The sequence below is a fragment of the Lycium barbarum genome, chromosome 6, assembly GCF_019175385.1.
Source record: "Lycium barbarum isolate Lr01 chromosome 6, ASM1917538v2, whole genome shotgun sequence".
In the NCBI taxonomy this organism is placed as follows: Eukaryota; Viridiplantae; Streptophyta; class Magnoliopsida; order Solanales; family Solanaceae; genus Lycium; species Lycium barbarum.
Window position 1 is genome coordinate 90,998,044 of NC_083342.1, and position 24,591 is coordinate 91,022,634.

At 36.4% G+C, this 24,591-nt stretch overlaps 3 protein-coding genes and 1 long non-coding RNA gene across 4 annotated transcripts; all 4 read right to left on the bottom strand.

Annotated features, from left to right (window-relative positions):
• Positions 1 to 8,323: 8,323 nt before the first annotated feature.
• LOC132599804 (uncharacterized) lies at positions 8,324 to 12,444 on the bottom strand. Its single transcript, XR_009567023.1, has 4 exons — positions 12,253 to 12,444; positions 11,240 to 11,329; positions 10,110 to 10,205; positions 8,324 to 8,627 (listed from the first exon to the last, which is right to left on the bottom strand). It is a non-coding gene; the product is annotated as an uncharacterized LOC132599804 (long non-coding RNA).
• A 2,050-nt stretch (positions 12,445 to 14,494) lies between these two features.
• Positions 14,495 to 15,756, bottom strand: LOC132644191 (uncharacterized). Its single transcript, XM_060360767.1, has 4 exons — positions 15,669 to 15,756; positions 15,390 to 15,476; positions 15,083 to 15,303; positions 14,495 to 14,926 (listed from the first exon to the last, which is right to left on the bottom strand). Exons 1-4 carry the CDS (start codon positions 15,754 to 15,756, stop codon positions 14,495 to 14,497), a joined length of 828 nt encoding a protein of 275 aa, XP_060216750.1.
• Positions 15,757 to 16,299: 543 nt separating this feature from the next.
• Positions 16,300 to 21,447, bottom strand: LOC132644192 (uncharacterized). Its single transcript, XM_060360769.1, has 4 exons — positions 21,053 to 21,447; positions 20,468 to 20,951; positions 19,941 to 20,270; positions 16,300 to 16,779 (listed from the first exon to the last, which is right to left on the bottom strand). Exons 1-4 carry the CDS (start codon positions 21,445 to 21,447, stop codon positions 16,300 to 16,302), a joined length of 1,689 nt encoding a protein of 562 aa, XP_060216752.1.
• Positions 21,448 to 21,616: 169 nt separating this feature from the next.
• On the bottom strand, positions 21,617 to 21,946 carry LOC132644193 (uncharacterized). The gene has a single exon (XM_060360770.1). The coding sequence runs from the start codon at positions 21,944 to 21,946 to the stop codon at positions 21,617 to 21,619; it is 330 nt and encodes a 109-aa protein (XP_060216753.1).
• Between the last annotated feature and the right edge of the window lie 2,645 nt (positions 21,947 to 24,591).

A 24,591-nucleotide genomic window follows, 5' to 3' on the forward strand; every position in this document is an offset into this window, starting at 1 on the left:
TGTTACTTGGTTTATAGAATCATGGAGCGGATATATACATACACTCTACGGAAAATTACCTTTAGTGGAAATAAATGAGATCTCTTACCCTCTTACAATTTAAATATAATAAATGATTTTTTTAGATTTTTCATGTGTGAAAAATAAAAATCTCTTGTAAAAGAATCATAAAATTTAAAAAATATTTGTAATAGGCTAAAAAATCATTTCTCTCGTTGGAGTTGTTCTAGTTGCATATTATTTTATTTATTGCTTTGAGGAAACCTGATTCATATAGTTATCTATTAACATTAAATTACCAAAGTGCTAAAGGCATAAAAGTTTCACATTTTTAATAGTTTTGTTCTAAATGAAAATTCTATTTTACTTTTCTAGGATCAGTTAATGTCATCTCGACAATTTTTTTTAAGACAGTTTTATTCTCTCTCCTCTGCTCTATCCCAACGGTAAGATCGGCCCCCTCCCTCCCCTCCCCCCAGACGCCACCCCGTCCGGCGATCATACTCCATTACTGTTCAGGTGACTCCGGTGACCAGGTAACGCCGGTCACTTTTCCGGCCAGATTTACTTTTCTCCTTTCTTCCCTTTTCTTCTTCTACTCGTCTTCTTATCTTCTCCTTTTTTCCCTTTTTTTATCTGCTTCTAGCGCTGCCAGAACGCCGCTGCTCCATCGCCGACGACTTTTTCCGGCAACATTTTCCGGCCAGCCCTCTCTTTCTCTCTCCTTTTTTCTTTTTTCTTTTTCCCCCCTCTTCTCTTCTCCCTTTCAGGTCTTTGTGAGCATTTTTCCGGCAGTGAACAGTAACTCGACAGTGAACAGTAACTCGGACGTTGAACAGTGTTTTCCGGCGGCGACCAGGTTCAGTTCAACTGGAGTTGGTACCTCCGGTTGCCACATCCATTATTTGTCCATACACTTGTAGTTACATTTTGCTGACTTTAGATCTTTGAATAATTTATTAGTTCATACTCATTTTCGTGGCTTTGGTTAGTGATGGTAGACTAGGGTCATGTTCTCGTTCGGGGACGGGAGCGAGGGTTAGGAGGGGTAAGTGGGTTAAAGGAGCGTCTAGGTTGAGAGTAGGTTCTTGGAACATTGGGACGTTAACGGGGAAGTCCATAGAGCTAGTTAAGATTCTTAAGAAGAGGAAGATTAATATAGCTTGTGTCCAAGAGACCAAATGGGTAGGTCCTAAAGCTAAGGAGGTAGATGGGTATAAGCTGTGGTTCTCTGGTAGGTCGAAGTATAGAAATGGGGTGAACATTTTAGTAGATAGTGAATTAAGGGATCAGGTGGTAGAGGTTAGGAGAGCCACTGATAGAATGATGTCGATTAAGGTGGTCGTTAAAGGGCTCACTTTGAACATTATTAGTGCATATGCGCCGCAAGCGGGCTTAGGCGAAGAGGAGAAGAGACGCTTTTGGGAGGATTTGGACGAGTTGGTGGGAGGCATACCGCCTACTGAGAAGCTATTCGTGGGAGGTGATTTCAATGGGCACATCGGGCCTATTTCGAGAGGTTATGATGATGTGCATGGAGGCTTTGGCTTCGGGGATAGGAATGGAGGAGGAGTCTCACTTTTGGATTTTGCAAGAGCTTTTGGGTTGGTGATAGCCAATTCGAGTTTCCCAAAGAAGGAGGAGCACTTGGTAACCTTCCGTAGTTCAGTAGCTAAGACTCAAATAGAGTTTTTACTCCTTAGGAAGGACGATAAAGGTCTGTGCAAAGACTGTAAGGTCATTCCGAGCGACTATCTTACAACCCGACATAAGCTCTTGGTGATGGATTTAGGGATCAAGATGACGAGGAAGAAGAGAGTCGTGGATGACTGACCTAGGATCAGATGGGGGAATTTGACCACGACTAGTGCCCTGGAGATGGGAGAGAAATTGAAGGTTATGGGGGTCTGGGATAGTAGTGGGGATGCGACCAGTATGTGGGATAGGACGGCTAGTTGCATTAGGGTGGTAGCAAGGGAAGTGTTGGGGGTCTCGACAGGTAGTCGTGGTCAGCATCGAGGGGACTGGTGGTGGAATGGAGAAGTTCAAGGGAAGGTGGAAGCAAAGAAGGTGGCGTATGCGAAGTTGATAGAAAGAAAGGATGAGGTGGAGAAGTGGACGAATAGGGAACTTTATAAGATGGCGAGGAAGGAGGCGAAGTTGGCGGTTTCGGCGGCAAAAACGGCAGCTTTTGAACGCCTTTATGCTGAACTAGAAGAGAAAGGAGGGGATCAGAAATTGTTCAGGCTAGCTAAGGCGAGGGAGAGAAAGGCACGTGATATGGGTCAAGTGAAGTGCATCAAGGACGAGCATGGCAAAGTATTGGTAGAGGAGACTCTCATTAGACGGAAATGACAGTCATACTTCTACAAACTCTTGAATGAAGAAGGGGATAGAGATATTGTGTTGGGAAATTTAGAACATAGGAGAAGACGTCACGATTTTGGGTATTGCAGGATTATTAAGGTTGAGGAGGTTAAGGGTGCTGTTCGTAGGATGCACAGGGGAAGAGCGACCGGACCTGACGAGATTCCTGGGGAATTTTGGAACAGCGCGGGGCCGGAAGGTTTGGAGTGGCTGATTAGGTTGTTTAATGTCATCTTTAAGACGGCAATGATGCCCCAAGAATGGAGGTCGAGTGTAATGATCCCTCTATACAAGAACAAAGGAGATATCCAGAGTTGCAACAACTATAGAGGTATCAAGCTGCTAAGCCATACTATGAAAGTGTGGGAAAGGGTGGTGGAGATGAGGGTGAGGAGAGGCGTGTCTATTTTAGAGAACCAGTTCGGATTCATGCTGGGACGCCCAACTACAGAAGCCATCCATCTTATGAGGAGACTGGTGGAGCAGTATAAGGAGAGGAAGAGGGACTTACACATGGTATTCATTGACCTAGAAAAGGCTTATGACAAAGTTCCAAGAGAGATCCTATGGAGATGCTTGGAGGCTAAAGGTGTACCTGTGGCGTACTTTAGGGTGATCAAGGACATGTATGAGAGAGCCGAAACCAGGGTAAGGACAGTAGGAGGAGACTCAGAGCACTTTCCAGTTGTGATGGGGTTGCATCAAGGATCAGCTCTTAGTCCGTTTTTATTTGCCTTGGTGATGGGTGGATTGACGCGGCTAATTCAAGGTGAGATGCCATGGTGTATGCTTTTCGCGGATGACATAGTCCTTATCGACGAGACTCGTAGCGGAGTTAACGCTAAGCTGGAGGGTTAGAGACATACTCTGGAGTCTAAAGGGTTTAAGCTGAGTAGGACCAAGACAGAATACTTAGAGTGTAAGTTTAGTGAAGCACCTCAGGAGGCTGGCTTGGAAGTGAGGCTTAGTACCCAGGCCATCCAGAAGAAAAGTAGTTTCAAGTATCTTGGGTCTATTATGCAAGGCAGCGGGGAGATTGACGATGATGTCACACATCGTATTGGGGCAGGGTGGATGAAATGGAGGCTTGCTTCCGGAGTGCTGTGTGACAAGAAGGTGCCACCACAACTTAAGGGCAAGTTCTACAAAGTGGTGGTTAGACTGACTATGTTGTATGAGTGTTGGGCAGTTAAAATCTCTCACGTTCAAAAGATGAAAGTTGCCGAGATGAGAATGTTGGGATGGATGTGTGGCCACACCAGGAGTGACAGGATTAGGAATGAGGATATTCGGGACAAGGTGGGAGTGGCCTCGGTGGAAGACAAGATGCAAGAAGCGAGATTGAGATGGTTTGGGCATGTGAAGAGGAGAGACACAGATGCCCCAGTGCAGAGGTATGAGAGGTTGGCCATGGATGGTTTCAGACGAGGTAGGGGTAGGCCGAAGAAGTATTAGGGAGAGGTAATTAGACACGACATGGCGCAGTTACAGCTTACCGAGGACATGACCTTAGATAGGAGGGTTTGGAGGACCCAGATTAGGGTAGAAGGCTAGTAGATAGTCTCGTTATCCTGTCTTATTAGTAGTCGCATTATTGCAGTATAATTTCTTGTGCTCTAATTTCTGCTATTATCTGTTATTTCCTGTGCTTTGATTATCCTATGTTATCTGTGTCACTTGCGTTATTTCATTTTCATATCGCTTTGAATCTCTTAGCCTTATCTGACCTTTTTTTTTTTATTGAGCCAAGGGTCTTTCGGAAACAGCCGTCTTACATTGATAGGAGTAAAGTCTGCGTACACTCTACCCTCCCCAGACCCCACGTTGTGGGATTTCACTGGGTTGTTGTTGTTGTTTATTATCCCGAAATAAACTTGGCAAGTTAAAAAATAGTAGAAAAGTTGGTTGAAAAGATATAGCACCAAACCAAATATAATATACAGTAGTGGTATTAGTTTATCTTAGTTTCCATTTGCCGGAGAGAAAAAAACAAAGATTCGTTAATTGAAAATTAGAGTATAGGTTTTTTTTTTAGTAGAATAAATTGGACACTGCATTAACCCAAATAGAACAATCTTTTCTTGGGCATTAACAGTGCACGTCAGCAGTCCACTACACATACCAGATTTCAAGACATGGCACGTGAGGCATGTAATAGAATGCACTTGCACAATACTTTCGCCACTTTTACTTTGAGCAACGTTTTTGCCCATTATTTCTATATCTTTGTTCAATTCTTTAATTTTGAAGCTTGGATAATGATCGGCTAAATCCTCAAAATGCAATTAGAGCCTCTTTGAACGGGCTTACGCCTATAAGCTGCAAATAACTTATAAGCTAAAAAAAATAAGTTGGGGTAGTCTAACTTATTTTTTTTAGCTTATAAGTTATTTTCAGCTTATAAACTGCTTTAGATAAGCTAAGTCAAATGAGCCCAATTATTTTTTTAAACTTATTTTAAGCACAAAATGACTTTAAGGTGACCAGCCAAACACTCTAAAAAACTGAAAACATCTTATAAGCAACTTACAAGCCAATCCAAACGGGCTCTTAATTGTCAACTTTGAACTCTATTAGTACCTGAATATCTTGTTCTTCTATTTGGAATTTAAGAATCTTTAGGGAAGATCGGTGAGAAGTACGAGAAGTTTTGTTTGCCTCCAAATTAAAAGGTCGTATTTTGTTAGACCATAAAACCACGAGTAAATATGTGATAATATGGTCAAAACAAATGACGAGATGGATGAATCTCTTCTGCTTTTTGTGACTTTGACATAAAATTGTTTATTTTGGTTTCAATAATCGTTTTCAAAGTTTTTGTAGTGTTTAGGTCCGTTTGCATTAATTTTTTGCACTAGATAAGAACGAATAAGGGGATCTTTTTATTTTTATTTTTATTTTTTATATAGCAAATTTCAATTACTATCACCAATGAGTACGATAAATTGGTTGAGAATCCTCTATTTTTAGTTGGAAATTTTGAATTCAAGCACGATAATAGAAAACTTCTTGATAGGAAGTATTTGACTTTCCTAATGTTTCATTTGACGTAAATTCAGAATTAATTAGATCAGTGATTTTCGAGTATAGTATATGTAAGAAAAAAAATGCTAAAAACTGTAATGAGGTTCAAGCATGTATAAATTATAATGAACAAAGGTATTATACAAATTATTAACAAGACGAAGAGAAAATTGAGATAACCATAAGTGGACATTAGTTACTATAAACAACGAAATTAATTAAACTTCATAATTTTATATTCACAATCTCAACCTCAATTATATGCTAGGCTGAAGTGTCATATACAACAATAAGCCGTTGTCTCAAGTGGACCGATATGAGAGACAGAAAAAAAAAACATGAATTGTATCCATTTATCAAAATCGATTAATGACTGCTAGGCTGAAGTGTCATATACAACAATAAGCCGTTGTCTCAAGTGGACCGATATGAGAGACAGAAAAAAAAAAAAAAAAAAAAAAAAAAAAAAAAAAAACATGAATTGTATCCATTTATCAAAATCGATTAATGACTGCTAGGCTGAAGTGTCATATACAACAATAAGCCGTTGTCTCAAGTGGACAGATATGAGAGACAGAAAAAAAAAAACATGAATTGTATCCATTTATCAAAATCGATAAACGTCATTAATGATAAAAAAAAATCCTCAAGGATTTAATGGCTAGAGAAGACAAACTAGCTTTAATTTGTTAGCCAAAAAGTTATTTGTAGTGTTTCGTGAGTCATGACTCGCTATGCGAGTTTTTTCCTATTTCTTATATCTACATCGATATCATGGTTATATATTACTATAGCACTTTTTGTGGCTTCACTGGATAAGTTCAATACTTTTGCTTGTAGGGCCTAAATTCATATCTCACATTTTTGCCGTGTGTTTATATTGCCATTTTACAGTTTTTGTTGTGGGTTCCGTTTCTTACGCATGATTGACCTATAGAAAGAGAAAAACTAAAAGTAACCAAAATTGGGTGGCATTCTGTTTTTTTCTTTAATTTGTTTCTGTTAACACAGTCTTATATTCCAAGTTATACATTTGTCACAATGTTAGCGATTTGTTCTTTCAAGAATAAGTGATTATTATTAGATAATTTGTAGCTTACAAAGGAAATGATTTTCTTGGTACTTGACAAGGAGGGAAGAGAATAAAAATGAGAGAATTTCTATTTTCTTGCTTGATTTGACAAAAGAAATAGGGAGAAAATCAAACTGGAGATATTTCTTATCAAGTCCACCATCTTCTTTCTTCTATTATTTCCCTTCCTGTAATAGTACATTTTTCGTTTCCTTCCCTTCCCTAGTTGCCTAGCATTGTGCTTATTCAGGTTCCCTAGAGGAGCAAAATTGGAACTACTTTCATCTACCAACTGTTTTTTTTCTTTTTACAAAAGAAAGGTAGTATTGTATATTAAGTTAACAAAACAGAAGTACAAGGAGTATTTTGAGAGTGGCCTGAGTACACTCTGGTGGCTAACAAAGGCATGTAAAGTAGGGGATTGACTCGAGTCCGAGTCATTACAAAAAGGACGTAGTGGGGGAGTTGGTACAGTAGAGGCACGAGCTAAGTAGGGGATTGACTCGAGTCCGAGTCAGTACAAAAAGGACGTAGTGGGGGAGTTGGTACAGTAGAGGCACGAGCTAGAGCGACTAATATGATACTCTATCCGTCCTAATTTATGTGATATCGTTTGACTTGACACAAAATTTAAAAAAGAACAGAAGACTTGTGAAATTTGTGGTTAAAATAAACCTCAGATATTTTGTGGCTATAAATCATTTCCTTAGAATAAAAAACAAATTTTAAAGTAAGTGTTTATAATTATAGAAAAGCGACATTCTAGTGTTTATAATTATAGAAAAATGACATTCTTTTTAGGACATACTAAAAAAATAGCGTGTCACATAAATTGGAAAAGAGAGAAGAATAGTTTGGCTCAATTCGTCAGATGCTCGTGCAAGCAAAACGAAAGAGGGTGGTTAAGCTAAAAACATCAAAGCGTTGCAATGATCCAAATGTTTGGCTAAAGGGCCCAAAGATACCTTTAATATGATGTGATATTATCCGCTTTGGGCCAATATCGCTAAGCCGGGCCCCACGCCACACTCCGCCATCTTCATACCTGTCCCGCCAAACCATTGGCTTTGATACCAGTTGTTGGGCTAAACGGTCCAAAGATACTCTTAACATGATGTGACATTGTCCGCTTTGGGCCAAGCCCACATGGTTTTCCCTAAAAGGCCTCACATCATTAAGAGTATCTAACTCCTTATAAGTAACTCCTTTTTCTTTTCAGCTACCAATATGGTACTTTGTTCGCACACCCAACAATTTCCCGCTCGAACTAAGTTCCACATGACTCATTACGGGTCATAGATTCACCGTGTCAATGTGCCACCTACATCGTCAGAGTACTTACGGTCACCAAAGCCCAAAGTTGTGTATGCGTCTTCAAAGCTACGGGTAAAGGCTGTAACACTACTAAAAAAACAGCGTTTAGTGACAGACGTATTCTGTCGCTAATCAGCATATATCTGTTGCTAAACATGTGTTGCGACGGATTAGCGACGGAATATCGTCTGTTACGATTTTGCGCGTTGCTAACCTATTAGCGACGGAAAAATGAAATCCGTAGCAAACTTAGCGACAGAGTAGCGACGTATGAGATCCGTTCCACATTATAGCAACGGATTATTTTGTTGCTATTGTTATGAATTCCGTGACTAATTTCATATTTCATTTCGTCGTTTTAGTAAATTAGCGATGAAAACCATTGTTGCTAATCCGTCGCAAAATATTGAATTATTTGTGCCTGCATTTAGCGACAATCTGTAGCCTACTGTTTTCCCTCTAGCAACGACCAAAATCCGTCGCAAATCTGTCACAAATATTTTTCTTTCGATTTTTTTTTTAAATACACCTGTTGAAACATACTAAATACAAAGTAATAAATACCTTTAAAAATAACTGACATTCACATAAAATAATATTTATAAAAAAGATTCAAAATAGATAGCGGAATCCTAATCGTTAAGTCCAAAACACCGACAACACCAAGCTATCAACTACCAAAAGAACCCACACATCCATCAAGTATTGTTAGTGCATAATTTTGTGCTTGAGATCCAAGACCATATATTCTTCTCTTCCTTGTTCCCCCAGCAACTTCGTAATATGCTTCACATTGATCAATATCAAACTGAGACTGTGATTTTTCCCGTAATACTTCTTGATATCTTTCCTGTAATAAGTAGTGAAATTAAAACATCAAGAATACTAATCATTCAATTTTTACCAAATAAAAAGAGAAATGAATTCCAAAGATAAGGGAGCAGATATTTATCCATTTTTCGTTGGAATTGAAGTCTCACGATGACCAACGAAAAAGAGTTTCATACAACTTGGATATAAATGATCATATACACTGTCTCATAGTCAAGTAACAGAACATGAAAACAAAGACAATTAGAGTTCCTAAACAACAAATGTAGTATCATGTTCAAAATATGAAAAATAATTAAAGTAAGCATCTGAGTATCAACATGAGGCAGCTCTTTCCAACAAACTTAGACTAGTAGTTTTTGACCTTTGAACTTGCTCAAGTATAACAATTTTATCTCCAGCCCAACGTCAACTATTCTGCACTGTATTGCAGTTTCAGTATTTTTGCACTGCATTTTTTGCATTTTCTGCACAACTTTTTTAGCATTTCTGCGCAATTTTTCAGCATTTCTGCACAGTTTTTCAGCATTTCTGCACTGCGTTTCAGCATTTCTGCACGATTTTCTAAACTGCGTTTCAGTATTTTTTTAGTGTTGTGCTTCAGCAGTGATTTTTTTCTGCACTGCGTATTTGTATTTTTGCACTGCATTTTCCGCATTTCTACACAGGTTTTTCAGCATTTCTGTACTAAGTTTCAGCATTTTAGTACAGTATTTTTAGCATTTTTGCACTGCATTTCAGCATTTCTGCACAATTTTTCCAGCATTTCTGCAGTGTTTTTTTTTGCACAGCATTTCAGCAAAGTTTTTTTTTTAAAACTTTATCACCATGTTCTCCTCCAGATGGACTTGAACATGATGATAATGCTTCCTTTTCAGTTCATCACCAACAAACTTCCTCTGTGAACTCAGGTATAGCACCCGTTCCAACCGTTTATATGCAGTAACAAAAATACAAATTCCAGCAAAAGCACACCAGTAACAACATAGAACATCAACAGCAATGCAGGTTTATATCCCATTTGTAACAAAAGCATACATATATCTGAGCAGTAACAAAAGCATACATATATCCCATTTGTAAAAATATAAAGCAGATTAAAGGAAACATATGAAAATATAGTTGCTAAAGAAAATCACCTCCAATGCATAAATATGACTGTAGTGCAGACCAGTAGTTGCCTAAATCAGGCTAGAAAAAGCATATCAAAATGTGAAATAAGGACTTTATTGGGTTGCATTCATTTCAATTCTAGGTGGTCATCAGCATATAAAATTAAGATTTCATTTGAAAATTTCAGTTATGTAATTATGTTGATAAATCGACCAATTCAAACATAGCTAAAAGCTCACTGTTAACAAAATAGGAGCAGACATCTTAACAAAACTTATCCGGACAAGACATGTAAACAAAATACTAAACTCATCAGGGAAATAACCAAATTGCCAAAACTATTATCTAACAAGCAATGTCCATGGAATTTCAAGTAATGAAAGCTTACTCTTTGACGCGCGAACTAGATAGAGAAAGCCAAGTATCCAAGCTCAAGACAGATTCTCAAATCACGAAACAACTTGATTTCTCCAGACAACAACCTCTTGAGTAGCATCTCGCAAAAGAAAAAAAAGTTGTGAGTAAAAAGGTACGCCACCTAGAGGTGTGCCGTTACCACACTTGTTAATCACATAAAGTTCATTTTCCAGTAAGTAAAATATAAGCACGTGGCAAGTAAAACAGATAGAGAAAATAAATCAAATGAGGGGTAGTGAATAGCACAAACAAGCACGCTAACAACATATTAAAAATTTGTGTACGAGACAGGCGTATTTTTTGCTTTTTCACCTAATATATCTTAAACTAGATATTTCTTAATCTCGCTTAGCACGGGCCCAACAACTAAAATGGAGATAAATTTTTTGCTCATTCTTTTTTTAGCTAGGACCTTTTCTGTTCCAGTCATTTGTGCTATTTGTGTCTTATCAGTAAATAAAAAGAACAGTCTGTAATATATATGAAATAATTTGTTTAATTTAGGATGTGAAAGCTTGGACTTCTATTCTTGTTGTAGGTCTTTCTTTGGTACATTGATATAGGTTTCTTTGTCGTCTCTCAGAAGAGTCTTAAATTTTTTAAAACTCTTATCCATTGCAAAGAAGAGAATTCTTTCTGAAGATTAACATTAAAACACTAATTACATCTGATAGGAACAAATAATTGATAAGAATTTGAGGAAATTACCTGCACAGTTGGTGGATTGCATCTTGATATTTTGATCCATTCTAACATTACAGACACTTGTCTACTTCAAAGAAAAATTGACCTTTCGATACCTCATAACCTAAAATAGATACTAAAATACTTATATAGAATAGATTATAAAAAAGTAACACAGCCAATTGCATAGAGAATATTAATATCATGTATCCAACAATTGACTTATCGTTAATTTTCTTTATAGAAAGTATCAAGTTTAAGGAGGAATTGGTGTTGGCAGCTTTAAGCTCGTATTGATAATCAAGAGCTATAAAAGCAAATTCTTCCTTTCTCTTTATGTCACGGATAATTTTCATGTCTGCAGCAGAACTGACCAGGTGGAAAAAAAAAGGATAAATGAGAAGGAAGCAAGTGCACCTGAAGCCAATGTGAAATCCAGATCCTTCTTTCTCCCTGCATTTTGGTATTTCTCTGATGTATAAAGGTCAATTTAGAGATATACTCCACCTATGCAGAAGAGAAGTACCAACAAATCTCAATTAAAAATGCACATATTAGAGAATATAAGTTGAAGGGCACCAACCAAGAAGCAACCTAATCACCTATAACATAGCCAAATAGTTGTCATTTTCATTCTATATGGCTATAACATACCCAAATAGTTGTCATTTTCATTTGCTAACACCATAATTAATTCTTTAGAACACTACTGATTGCATGACAAAAGCAGTAGCAATATGTGTTTAATACAGTAAAACACCTCTATATTCTAATTTACTTATTGACAAGTACGTGCAAAGCTATTTTACTGTAAAACAAGTAGTCCTAGAGACATTTTCACAAATAGGTTATTCGCAAATCAAACTTAAAAAACTATCTTTTAAGCTCTTGGTTGCTAGAGAAACAACGGGAATTAAAAGTTTCTGATACCAAGGCTTGAGGCTAACAAATTTTCAAAGATATGTACTCGAGGTCACAAGCTTTATATGTTCTTTTCTGTTCTCTCAAATTAATCAAAAAAATTGGACAACAATCATCTAATAAGAGTTTCTAGTTAACAAGATGAAAATTATACATTGTATTTAAGTCTAGACATATGAATGTAAACAATAAACACAAATTAAGAAAGAAATATCATTAAACCAATTGAGCAGACACATTTTAAGAGTGAATATGAGCAAATCCAAGTGAAACAAAACGTCAAACACCTACAAGGCAGTTAGTAACCAAATGGTACTACTTGGAATACTCCAAACTGATCTATACTTACTGGCTTCATCTAGCAATTAGAGCATACCATGACTTAAAAGAAACATGAATTTAACATACAAGTGGAAGGTTCCTCCACCAATATGACACCCCAAAAAGCAAAACAAAGAAAAAAAAAACAGTAAACAGTATATATTGCGCATTTGGGATTCAAAACTTACAAAAAGTGCTAAAACGGAAAACACCTCATCAAAATTCTGAAAAAACTCATAGGTGCGCCTGTATCTCTCTTCAACAATACATATCCAGATAGCTCTCCCATTCAAAATCATCAAGATATATATGAGAGAAGGAGAGATATGAGTTATTTTCCCTGGGATGATGGTGAGACAGAGAAGAGATAGAGCAGCCAAGGTAACAGCGGCGTTGAGATCTGAAATGAAATAAATGTTTACCCTAGCATATATCTTCTTTTTTAACGCTTAGCGACGGATTAGCGACGGATTTTTTATTCCGTCGCTAAATAATACATTTAAAGATTAATATTGCGACAAATTTTTCCGTTGCGGCAAATATATATTTTTTTCGAGAAATATTAAAAGGCCTAGCGACGGAGTTTTCGTTGCTGAATCCGTCGCTACATAAAAATAAAATTTGTCGCGCCTCTTCTGTTGCTAAATCTGTAGTGAAATTTAAGGTGCCAAAATTTCGCGCTAATCATTAGTGACGGAACTCAGTTTTCGTTGCTAATCCGTCGCTATATAATGAAAAAAAAAATTAGTTGCTTTTCTCGCAACAAAATGAGCAATCCGTAGCTAATCCGTCGTTAATTAGCGACAGAATATGGGCCGTCGCTAATATTCCGTCACTAAACGCTGGTTTTTTAGTAGTGTAAACCGGCCCATAGACGGGCAAAGGCACTAAGCCGGGCCCCACACCACACTCCGCCATCTTCATACTTGTCCCGCCAAACCATTGGCTCTGGTACCAGTTGTTTGGCTAAACGGCCCAAAGATACTCTTAACATGATGTGATATTGTCCGCTTTGGGCCAAGCCCGCACGGTTTTCCCTAAAAGACCTCACATCATTAAGAATATTCAACTTCTTATAAGTAACTCCTTTTTTTTTCAGCTACCAATGTGATACTTTGTTCGCACACCCAACATCAAAAAGTAACAGGAAAAAAAAATGATCACCACAGGTCTATAAAAACGAAACATGAGATGTCACAAACCAAGAAAAGTAAAAGGAATAATTGATGACTTTTAGGGGTCTGTTATAAAATATATGAGTATAATGTATGTCCATTCTATATTGTAAATATCTATGAGTGTATGTATGTTCATCTTATATTACTTGGAGGGCAAGAAGTTTTTCTCCCATAAATAGGAGAGTGTTTTCTTCTATTATGTACACACACTAACAAGAAGTGAAATACAAAGTTTCTCTCCTTTTTCTAAAGCTTTTCTTGTTTGCAATTATATAGTTTTATAACACGTTATCAGCACGAGTCTCTAACCTTTAAGTGTAATAGTGTGTTTGAACCGTGTCTAATATTCTCTATTGAAGAGTATGAAAAACGCTTCCATTATGAAAACCATTTCTGGTGAAATATGGAAGAAGACTGGTGTTACTGTGATTGTATATACTCAAGGTCAATTTGCACTTAATGGAAGCAAATTTACATTTGCAGATCAAGTTCATGAAAAAGGACTTGGATATCAATGGGCAGAGGTAATCCTAGTTACTCTTTAACCACTGCAGAGGTAAGTACACTTTGAAAACTTCTCTGACGTAATTTATTCTTTAGTTACCGAAAGATAATTTAAAAGAAAGTGTTATGCCTATGGCTAGTGAAAAAGAGATTAGTTTATGAACATCCAAAATTTTATTGTTAACATTCTGGTTCTCATCCATACCATAGCAAAACTAACACCAGTATACAATATCGCGAGGCAAAGTTGGTCAAGAGATTGGTTATGGAATTTTACACTACATACGATTTACTTTGGAATTCTAAGTTCTAACCAAGAAGTAGTTAATTTTCTTTTAACTTGTTTCTAATAGACTATGTTGAAATTTTGCTTTATGATCTTTGTTTGGCTTCGTGATATCTTGTTATTGCTTTGGAAAAGAATAATTCTTGTGAAACATTTTACAGTTAATTTTTTATTTGGGGCAAAGGAAAAAGTGTTATGCTAAATGAATAATTCAATGAATTACATAAGACAATCATGAGAAAGAAGAAGAAGATTGAAAGAGAGAAGAGGAGAGGAAGAGAGAGATATTCATCTTATTGAATATGGCCGTTAAGCTCAAATTAACATGTACATTGTATTTATAAGCAACTAACTTAACTAACTAATTATCTACTAATAATAAAATGACTAAACTGCCCTTATACATTGTAATTTATATTCCAACACTCCTCCTCAAGCTAGGTACCATAAACATCAAGTAGCCTAGCTTGGATTAAACACATTTAGTAATCCCAGTTTAGACAACAAGTATTCTTGTTGAATCTTGTTAAGCCCTTTTGTGAGTACATCAGCAAGTTGTTCAATTGTAGGCAAATACTCAGTTTTGATCAAGCCTTGCTGTATCTTTTCTCTTATGAAATGACAGTCAATTTCTATGTGTTTTGTTCTTTCATGAAACATAGGATTGGCTGCTATTTGGATGGCTGCTTTGCTATCACTGTAAACACATACAAGCAGTTTCAATTGCACTCCCAGATCTCTATTCAAGCCAGTTAACCAAGTCAATTCAGATACAGTATTTGCTAAACTTCTATACTCTGCTTCTGCTAAACTTCTAGATATTGTTGACTGCTTCTTAGATTTCCATGACACTAGAGAATCTCCCAGTTTGATAAAAAACCAGTTATAAACTTCCTTGAGAATGAGCATGCAACCCAGTCAGCATCACAGTATGCTACGATTGTATCTTGTCTGTTACTAGATAACAAAATCCCCTTTTCCAGGTTGTGATTTGATATACTTTATAATCCTAAGAGCAGCTTCTTATAAGAATTGACTTAGATTTTGAACACTGTAGGAGATATCAGGTCTTGTTACTGTTAAATAAAGCAGCTTCCCTAATAATCTTTGATAGGCTCCTTGATCTTGTAATACTTCATCTTCTACACATGTTGTCTTCTTGCCAGTTTGTTTGTCTTGTTGAGCAATAATTTCCTTTAGATGTTGATCATATTCTCTGGTTGTCAGCTTAATACTAGTTTCTATAGGTGTGTGAAATGGTTTAGCAGCACCTAATCCAAACTCTAATATTAAGATTGCATTAGAATCCCTTTTTCTGATCTTGCAAATTCAATTCCAAGAAAGTATTTTAACTCACCTAAATCTTTCATCTTGAAAGCTTTTTGTAACTCAGCCTTGGTTTCCACTATTGCATCCAGACTGTCTCCAGTAATTAACATATCATCTACATAGATCAATATGGCTATGACCAATATGGCTATGAATCATTTTCCAGTTTTCTTTGTATATAAAGAATGATCAAATTGACTTTGTTGAAGCTTAAACTTGATTAGTGCCTCTTGAAGTTTGGCATTTCATTGCCTTGGAGCCTGCTTTTATCCATACAAGGATTTTGTAAGTGTGCATACTTTCTTACTGTCCTCCTGACTTTGAAATCCTTGTGGCAACTCCATGTAGATCTCATCATTGAGATCACCTTGAAGAAAGGCATTATACACATCCATCTAATATATATTATACTTCCTAGCTGCTGCCAGAGCTAAAATTGTCCTTACTGTTACCATTTTTACAACTGGGCTAAATGTTTCTTGGTAATTTATGCCCTCCTACTGACTGTATCCTTTGGCTACTAATCTTTCTTTGTATCTCTCTATGTCACCATTGGCTTTGTACTTGATTCTGAATACCTATTTGCATCCAATAGGAACTTTTCCATCTGGTAAAGTAACCAGTTCCGAAGTGTGATTTTGTTGTAGTGCATCTATTTCTGCTTGCAAAACTTCTATCCACTTTGGATCTCTTGTAGCTTCTGCAAAAGTTTTAGGTTCAGTAGTATTTGAAATTGCAGAGATAAAGGCTTTATAATCAAAGGATAAATGATCATATGATATATATTTGGACACAGCAAAAGGAACATCATCATGAAAATTAAGAGAGACAAACTCTTTCATCCAACAAGGTGGATGCTTCCCTCTAGTTGACTATTTGAGAGGTTTAGAATTTGGTTGCACTCTTGGTTGTGCATTCTCTAAAGTTGGAGCTGGCAACTAATTGTGAACAGGTTGAACCACTTCTGGAGTAGCATTCTGATTTTCAGGAACTTGCACACTCTTATCAGTAGGGAAGATATCTATATTCTCAACTACTTGAGCATTGTTAGTAGGTCTCTGAATTTTAGCATCGCTTTCCTCAAACACAGATATAGGTGGAGCAAATAGAGTTGTAGATGGTGTTATCTTTAAGAAAGGAAATACATCTTCCTTAAATATAACATCTCTATGTACAAAGAAATTTTTATTTTCCATGTCATACAAAATATAACCCTTTTGTGTTTCAGAATATCCCATGTGAGTAGCAGTTCTTGATCTAGATTGCAGTTTATCATGTTGATTTAAAACTTTAGCAAAACTCAAGCACCCTAATACTCTAAGATGCACCAGTGATGGTTTCTTGTGCACTAGCTTCTCATAAGGAGACATATTGTTAAGAACAGTAGATGGTAACCTATTTAGTATGTAAACATCAGCCTGTATACAATGACCCCAAAATCTTAAGGGAATGTTAGCTTAAAATCTCATAGCTTTAGTGCGTTCAAGGATATGTCTATATTTTCTCTCAATAATACCATTTTGCTGAGGGGTATATGGACAAGATTTCTGATGAATAATTCCAAACTGAGTAAACAGATCATGACATAAGGAATTTACAAATTCTGTGTCATTATCTGTTCTAACAACTTTCACACTCATTTCAAACTGATTCTTTATAAGAGAAAGGAAATTTTAATATGCAGAAAAACATCAGATTTTAATCTCAACAAAAATACCCAGGTAAATCTTGTAAAATCATCTACTATTGTTAAGAAGGACTTATATGTTATATCCCGTATTTTATACATTCGCGTATCTTAAGGTAGTCGTGGTAAGTTAAGGAAATGACCATCGTTCAAAATTATTTTAAGGTACAAGTTGGTGATGAATATTATTTATGAACATTGGTAGTATGGAAATATTGAGAAAGGTTAAGGGTAAAAAGGAAAATTCATAAGATGGCATATGGTAATATTGTGGAAGGCTAGGGGCAAAATGGTAATTTCACAAGAATCTTCAAGAAGGTTCATGAGGGAACCTTGGACGTGTGGCATGTGTGGTATATGTCCACATTGTTTTTTTGGGGACTAAAGTTTACAAAAGAAGACACTTAGTCTTCTTTGATTATTTTGGAAAATTCAAGAAGAATGGAGAAGAGGGCATATGCCCCTCACATGCTCATAAGAACTATATATATATGAGAGAGGGCCATTTTATTCATTAAATTTAATTAAGGAAGTTGAAGAAAGAAAGAGAAGAAGAAGAGGAGAAAGGGGTTCGGCCATGGTGGAAAATTTGAAGCCATGGAAATTGATCAAGAAAAATTATTTTCTTCTAGTGTTCTAAGCAATTGGAAGGTCCTCTTTAACATGAAGGAGTTGTTGGAGCAATTAAACCATTCATTGGTGCAAGTTTCGAGCCTAGCCGAATGAAGGAGATAGGTGAAGAAGGTATGTATTCAATCTCCTTTCCCTTGTTTTATGGATGATTTGTGAGCGTTGTTGTATGTAGAAATGAATGAAAAACATGAAATCATGTATGTTGAAGTTGTGGTCGTGTGTTTGTGTAGTTAGTCGTGGGTGTGTTGTGTTATGGGGAAAGATTGAATTAATTTTATGTAGTATGTTGGTTGTTGTTGAAATGTATGGAAATGGATGAAAACTCATGAGAATATGCATGTAGTTGTTGTGGCCGAATGATGGGTGGTTTGACAAGTTGTAGTGAATTAATTCTATTTAATATTTTAGTTGTTGTATTGAGAATTTCATGAAGAAAAATGAAGGTTTGATGGCTTAAAATAAAGTTGTAATCGTTATCAGAATATTGAAGAAGTTAATGCGACATTAGCTTGAATTCTTACATTGCATGAGTAATATTGCTAATGCATGGTTGTTGATATGGATTGTGAACCTGGAATAAGAGAAATGTGTGGTTAATATTTTTGTTGAAGTTGGAGGATTCGGGTAGCATTGGATCATTATGGATATTGTAGTATTGTTAGAATAATTGTTGGTATTGTTGTTGATAATGTGGCCGAGTTCCATTCTCGGGTTTGTTGTTGAATTGGCCGAGTTAGATTCTCGGGGATGGTGTATTTACAAGGGAGATGCTGCCGAAATTTCGGCAGAATATAAGTGAATCTATTTGAGAAGTTAAGACAAGTGAATGACAATGAATCTAATGATTGCGTCGATCTTCTTGAATGTAGATTAGCGAGTTTGGGCAAATAAGCGTAGCTAGTTGGTCGTGGAACAGGTATGTAAGGCTTACCCTTTCTTTCTTTTGGCATGTCCTAGAGTCAAGTAAGGTATGATATGTATCTTGGGGTTATTCCATTCTGTGATTCCAAGTTGTCTATGATCCTTGTTCACTTTCGATATGTTTCTAAAAGAGTTCTGTAAGTATGACAACACGTTTGATGATCCCATCGAGTCTTTGATATACTTTTACGCGTACATATGATTTCAAAAGCTCTATTTGATTTGATCCACAACAATATCCGAAAAGTACTTAATATGATTATGGCTTTGATTTTCCAAAGATGGTTTCTGAAACACTGGTAGAACGTTCTGTACTTCAAACGCCCATAACTTTCTCATACTAAGTCGGATTGACCCGAAACTCGTTCCTGAGCCTTCAGAGGTCGGTAAGTATACTTATCCATCGAGTCTTTATTTATGTGCATTTAGTTTCTCACTACTCTGCTCGTGCATGTGTCATTACTTATTTCGCCGAGTCCCGGGCCGGTATGCATCGTGCGTATAGTCCGTCGGGTCCCCCGCTTGGGGGCCGGGTGCCATATATGTATTCCGGAGTTAGATGTGTTACGGTGTTATGATGTGTTTATGGTTCTCCGAACCACATATGATGTGATTTTATGATGTGATATTATGATGTGTGTCGGAGATTACAGAGCAAATCTTCTGGAGTTAGTGTGTGGCGCCAAAGGCAGGGTGGCGCCACGTTTCCCCGGGTCCCGCAAGGGACCGGATACCGTTCTTGGCATGCATGGTTTGTGTTCCCAGTAAGTTGTTTTTATTAATTTGCATATCGTGTTTACTTTCTGTACTAGTCTTCTGTACTATTTGTTTCGCTTGCGATTCTGTTCATATTATTCCATGCTTTACATACTCAGTACATATTCCGTACTGACCCCCCCCCCCCCCCCTTTCTTCGGGGGCTGCGTTTCATGCCACGCAGGTACACCCAGATGAGTAGAAGACTTTGCTAGGAGGTGTTTCAGCGGGATTGGCGAACTCCACTTCCTTCCGGAGTGTTTCAGAGTCAGAGCGTATATAAGTTGTGATTTCTGATTTGTGTTAGAGACTTTGCAGACAGAGTCGTGGGTACAGAATGTCAGCTTTGTGTGAGCGGCTCCATCAGCCGATTTTGTTTGATTTGAGAATGATAGAAAGAAAGTTCTGAAAACTTTACTATGTGTGTTATGTTTATTTGATTTGAAAGTCTGAAAAGAGTATGTATGTAATAGGAGTCAGAGGGTTCGCTCGGCTCCGAATATGGGGTCGGGTGCCCATCACACCCTATTCAGGTTAAGGTGTGACGCCATCAAATGTAGCAGTCTTCTATGGACCTCATACATCCATATGAACTAGTTCAAAAGGCTTTGAACTAACGGTAGTACTCTTAGAAAATGGCAATCTAGTTTGCCTTGCACAAGGACAGACAGTGCAATTATTTATTAGGAAAGTAATACTAGACAGTTTAGTAGGAAACAATTTTTGTAACACAGTAGCAGGTGCATGACCCATTTTCTTATGCCATAGAATAATATTATCATCATTGTTGCAAGCTGATGTTAACCCATATCCAAGTATCTGCTCTTTTGTGAGTCTGAGCTTTGACCTTATGAGATAATAGAGACCATCACCCTCTTTACCAATCTCCTTCACCTTCCTAGTGAAGAGATCCTGAAAAATACAGAAATCTGGATAAAACTTAACTAAACAAGCTAGTTGTCTAGTTAGTTTTAAAACTGATAGTAAGTTGAACTTAAATCTGGTATATAAAACACATTGTGAACACTACTATTAGGAGATATAGCATTTGTTCAAGTGTGTTGCACATGAGTGACTTCTCCATTTGGTAAGATTACTTTTTTTGTTACCTCAGGTTTATGCAAAGTATTCTTATCAAGGAGATTTAAATTAGATGTCATATGATCAGTAGCCCCTGAGTCTATGATCCATTCTTGTGAATCATGCGAGACAAACAAGGCACTACTGTTACCAGTCATATTTGCAGCATGAGAAGCATTTGCATTTGAAGTACTTGAAGAATGAGACTGAGCAACATTATGACTTTGTTCCAACAGTTGACGAATTTCACCATACAATTTCTGAGACAGATTTAGTCCTTCAGTCCTTTGAAACTGAGCTAGTTGTTGCTGAAAGTTAGCATAAGCAAGTGCTTGATAGTTGGAATCAGCAGAAGACTGAGCAGGCATCATCATCATATTACTTGGTGGAGCCTGAACTTGAGGAACATAAAACCCTTGTTGATTAGAGTTAGCACCACACCATTGTTCAGTAACTACATTATGAGCAGTATGAGGACCATGACCTCCTCCTCTATTGAACTTTTCTCTGTACCTGCCATCAGACTGAAACCTACTCTCTTGACCTTAACCAAACCTGTTATCAACCTAATTCCCTTGATTTGTCGTTGGATGGTCAGTGGATATCCAACTAACCTATAACAGTCTTTCATGTAATGTCCTTTGAACCTACAATTATCACAGAAAGCATTTGGATTGTAGTTTGGATTGTATTTCCTCTTTATTCTTGGATTGCCTTGTCCACCTCCTCTAGAGTACATTGCTACAGCATCACCTGCACATACTCCTTGTGACTTTGACTTGAAAAGTCCTGAACTACTTTGACTAGCCAAAGATCTTTGACGCTCATCATTCACAACCATAGAATATGCCTGATTCACACTAGGTAGGGGATTTAACAATAAGATATGGCTTCTAGTATGTGAGAATGACTCATTTAGTCCCATTAGGAATTGATACAGCTTTTGCCTTTGAACATACATCACAAAGTCTTTAGACCTTTCACAGTTACACCCTAGTACAAGGACCATTGATTCCAATTCATTCCACAACTCCTTTATAGTTTGAATAGTAACCAGACACTAACTGAGTTCCTTGCACAAAAGTTGCAATTTCCTGATGTCTGTTAAAAGACCTAGAATCATCTATTTTTTCAAATCTTTTCTTTAGATCATCCCACAAGGCTTGAGTGTCAATTGCTTACACAATTCCACCTATTACACTGACATCTATAGAATTCATAAGCCATGACAACACAATAGCATTCACACGTTCCCACTGATCCCACAAATTCTTAGGATAGTTTTCTTTCTTACATTTACTATTCACAAATCCCAATTTATTCCTACCTAATAATGCAAGTTTCATTGATTTGTTCCATCTAGTATAGTTTTCACTACCTTTCAATTGGAAAGAGATTATAGAAACTCCACTTACATCGGTAGATTGCAGAAAAAGAGGATGATTATATTCGAGTGTTTGAGATTGTGACTCGATTGGTTCTGAAACAGTTGTGTTGGTAATCACCATTGTTAATCATTCTCACGAGCTTGAATTGCCCTAATTTTTAATGGAAAACTTGAAATTTATTGACCTTGATTTTGCTATTGAATTTAGCAATCGAACTAAGCTTCTGCAAATTGATAGAATTAAGGATCTGATCGAGTTTGATCCTACTCTGATACCATGAACAATTCAATGAATTACATAAGAGAATCATGAGGAAGGAGAAGAAGATTGAAGGAGAGAAGAGGAGAGGAAGAGAGAGAAATATTCATCTTATTGAATATAGCCGTTAAGCTCAAATTAACATGTACATTGTATTTATAAGCAACTAACTATCTACTAATTAGTAAAATGACTAAACTGCCCTTATACATTGTAATTTATATTCCAACACTAAACTTTTGCTTTAGGCACATCAAAGATTTTGAGAATTAAATTGTGGTCCAAGTAAATGTCTACATAATACCGCTCTTGACATACCCATGAAGTCTGATAGTTGTTCTCTAATTTTCTGTTAATAATGTGGTATAGCTTCGTTGATATTTAAATATGGTGAAATATTGAGTTTTCTACTTTGTTAAAATTAGTGCAGACCAAATGATATCATGAGGTATAGGTTAATATTATAATTACCATATAAGACTATTATGCACTTTGTGATGAGTAATTCTAGATGCTCAAAGTCAAGTATCCTAATCTATGAGAAAGAAAAAAAGGACAAGTATACTCGGTAGAAGAATATTAGTAGATCATGATAAATGAACTTGCTGATGGATTCATTATGGAATTAGCAAACTTTTAATTGATTTTGTATACATGTTTTAACTTGATACCTAGTCCTACTATGTTATTATTGTTTCTTATAATTTTGTTACTGTACTCACATTTTGAAGAACAAAATTGCTATTAGTTTCGGTTATTTCAAAATCCGGTCCTTTCATTTTATCTATCGCACAAAAGTTTGTAATAATCACTTCAAGGTTATGAGTGATCCTGAAACATATTGAATTCCTTTAATATCAATATTTGTTTAACTTTTAACTACTAGCAGCGGTAATATTTCAAAGGCTCGAGGGTGAGTCCTAGTATACTTTGGCTTATTATGTCATTAGTTGAAGGTAAGACGATAGATTCAAGTCTCATCACACTAAAAGGGTAAGACATCTGGTTTGAGTCCCGGTGCACTATGATGATAATATAAGATATTAGGTTCAAGTCCTATCAATTTATGGCCTAACACGCCTTTGTATGGATAAGACATTGGGTTTGAGTCCCAATGCTCTATATTGATGATATAATGATGTCTAAAGCAAAATAATGTGCATTTGATGAAAAATCGAGAAGCCTGTCCCACTTGATATGCTCCATTCCATGAGAGGAATGGGGTAGCAGTTCATAATAAGTCTAAATGAAAATAAGTGGTTAAACGAATGAAAGTGGACGTGGAAAAGGACAAAATAATGTTAATCATCATTGTGGTAATTTAAGTGGAAGAATATTATGAGTTCTCTAAATGGTTCTTCTAAAGGTGAAGGTAAGTTCTGTCATCAGTATGTCATGAAAAGTTACTGGGCATGCGATTGTTGTGCAAACCCTATTTGATAAAATTTTATAAATCCTCCATCAAAAGAAAAAAATACAATTTCAAAGTGATGTTGGGTCTATGAATATGATAAAGACAATGTGCTTATAATGAAAATTTATGAAGCACTTGTATGTGACTTGTGATAAGCAGAACGAATGCTCGCCCATTTTTTAAAGTGAAATATGTAAAATTATGGACAAAATGTGCTCATGTATTATTCGATGAATGCCACAAGTTGCCTCTACGGGGGGTTTGAGAGAAACAAAAATTATTTTAGCATAAATGGTCATTGGTCACGTACTTATAAAGGGTAAAAGTAAGAACTAAGTCTTGCTTATAAAGGTTTTGGACATGACCATAATGATAATTACTCCCTAAAAGGAGATGTTAACCATACAAATAGTATTATGAAATTTGTGGTAGTACATAAGTAATTGGGAGCTCTGGAAAAGCTAATTTATTACTACCCCGAAAAATAAAATTGCTCATAATATTGGCGTTTTAGTAAGTCTCAAAAGAAACTTTTTAAGTTTCAAAGGCATTGGCCAAAAATGAATTGTATTGAGACTATCATTTATGGGAAGGTTTAATATCTTCATATTACTAAAACTATGGCGGGTAAACAAAATATATGATGGAATCACATGCTACGGAAGTTGGCATGACCGGTTGGCCATCCCGGTTTAAATGTGATGCGAAAATAATTGAGAATTCATATGGTTATATATTGAAGAAATAAAATATTCTTCAAGAATTCTCTTGTGCCGCTTGTTCTCATGATGACAAATTGATTAATTTACCAGCTAAGGTTTGGATTGTATCCCATGATTTTGGAACGTATAAAAGGTGATGTATATATATATATAGTCTCACCTGCCATGTTGACCTGTTTACTATTATATGGTTTTAATAGAAGCATCTATCTTATGGTCACATGTGCATTTGGTATCAACTTGCAATTTGATTTTTGCGAGGTTGTTTACTCAAATTTTTAAATTAAGAGCACGATTCCAAATTATGAAATGATGTTGATAATGTTGGTTTATAGCCAAGTTGTTTTAGTAGAAATTATATGCCTCCAATT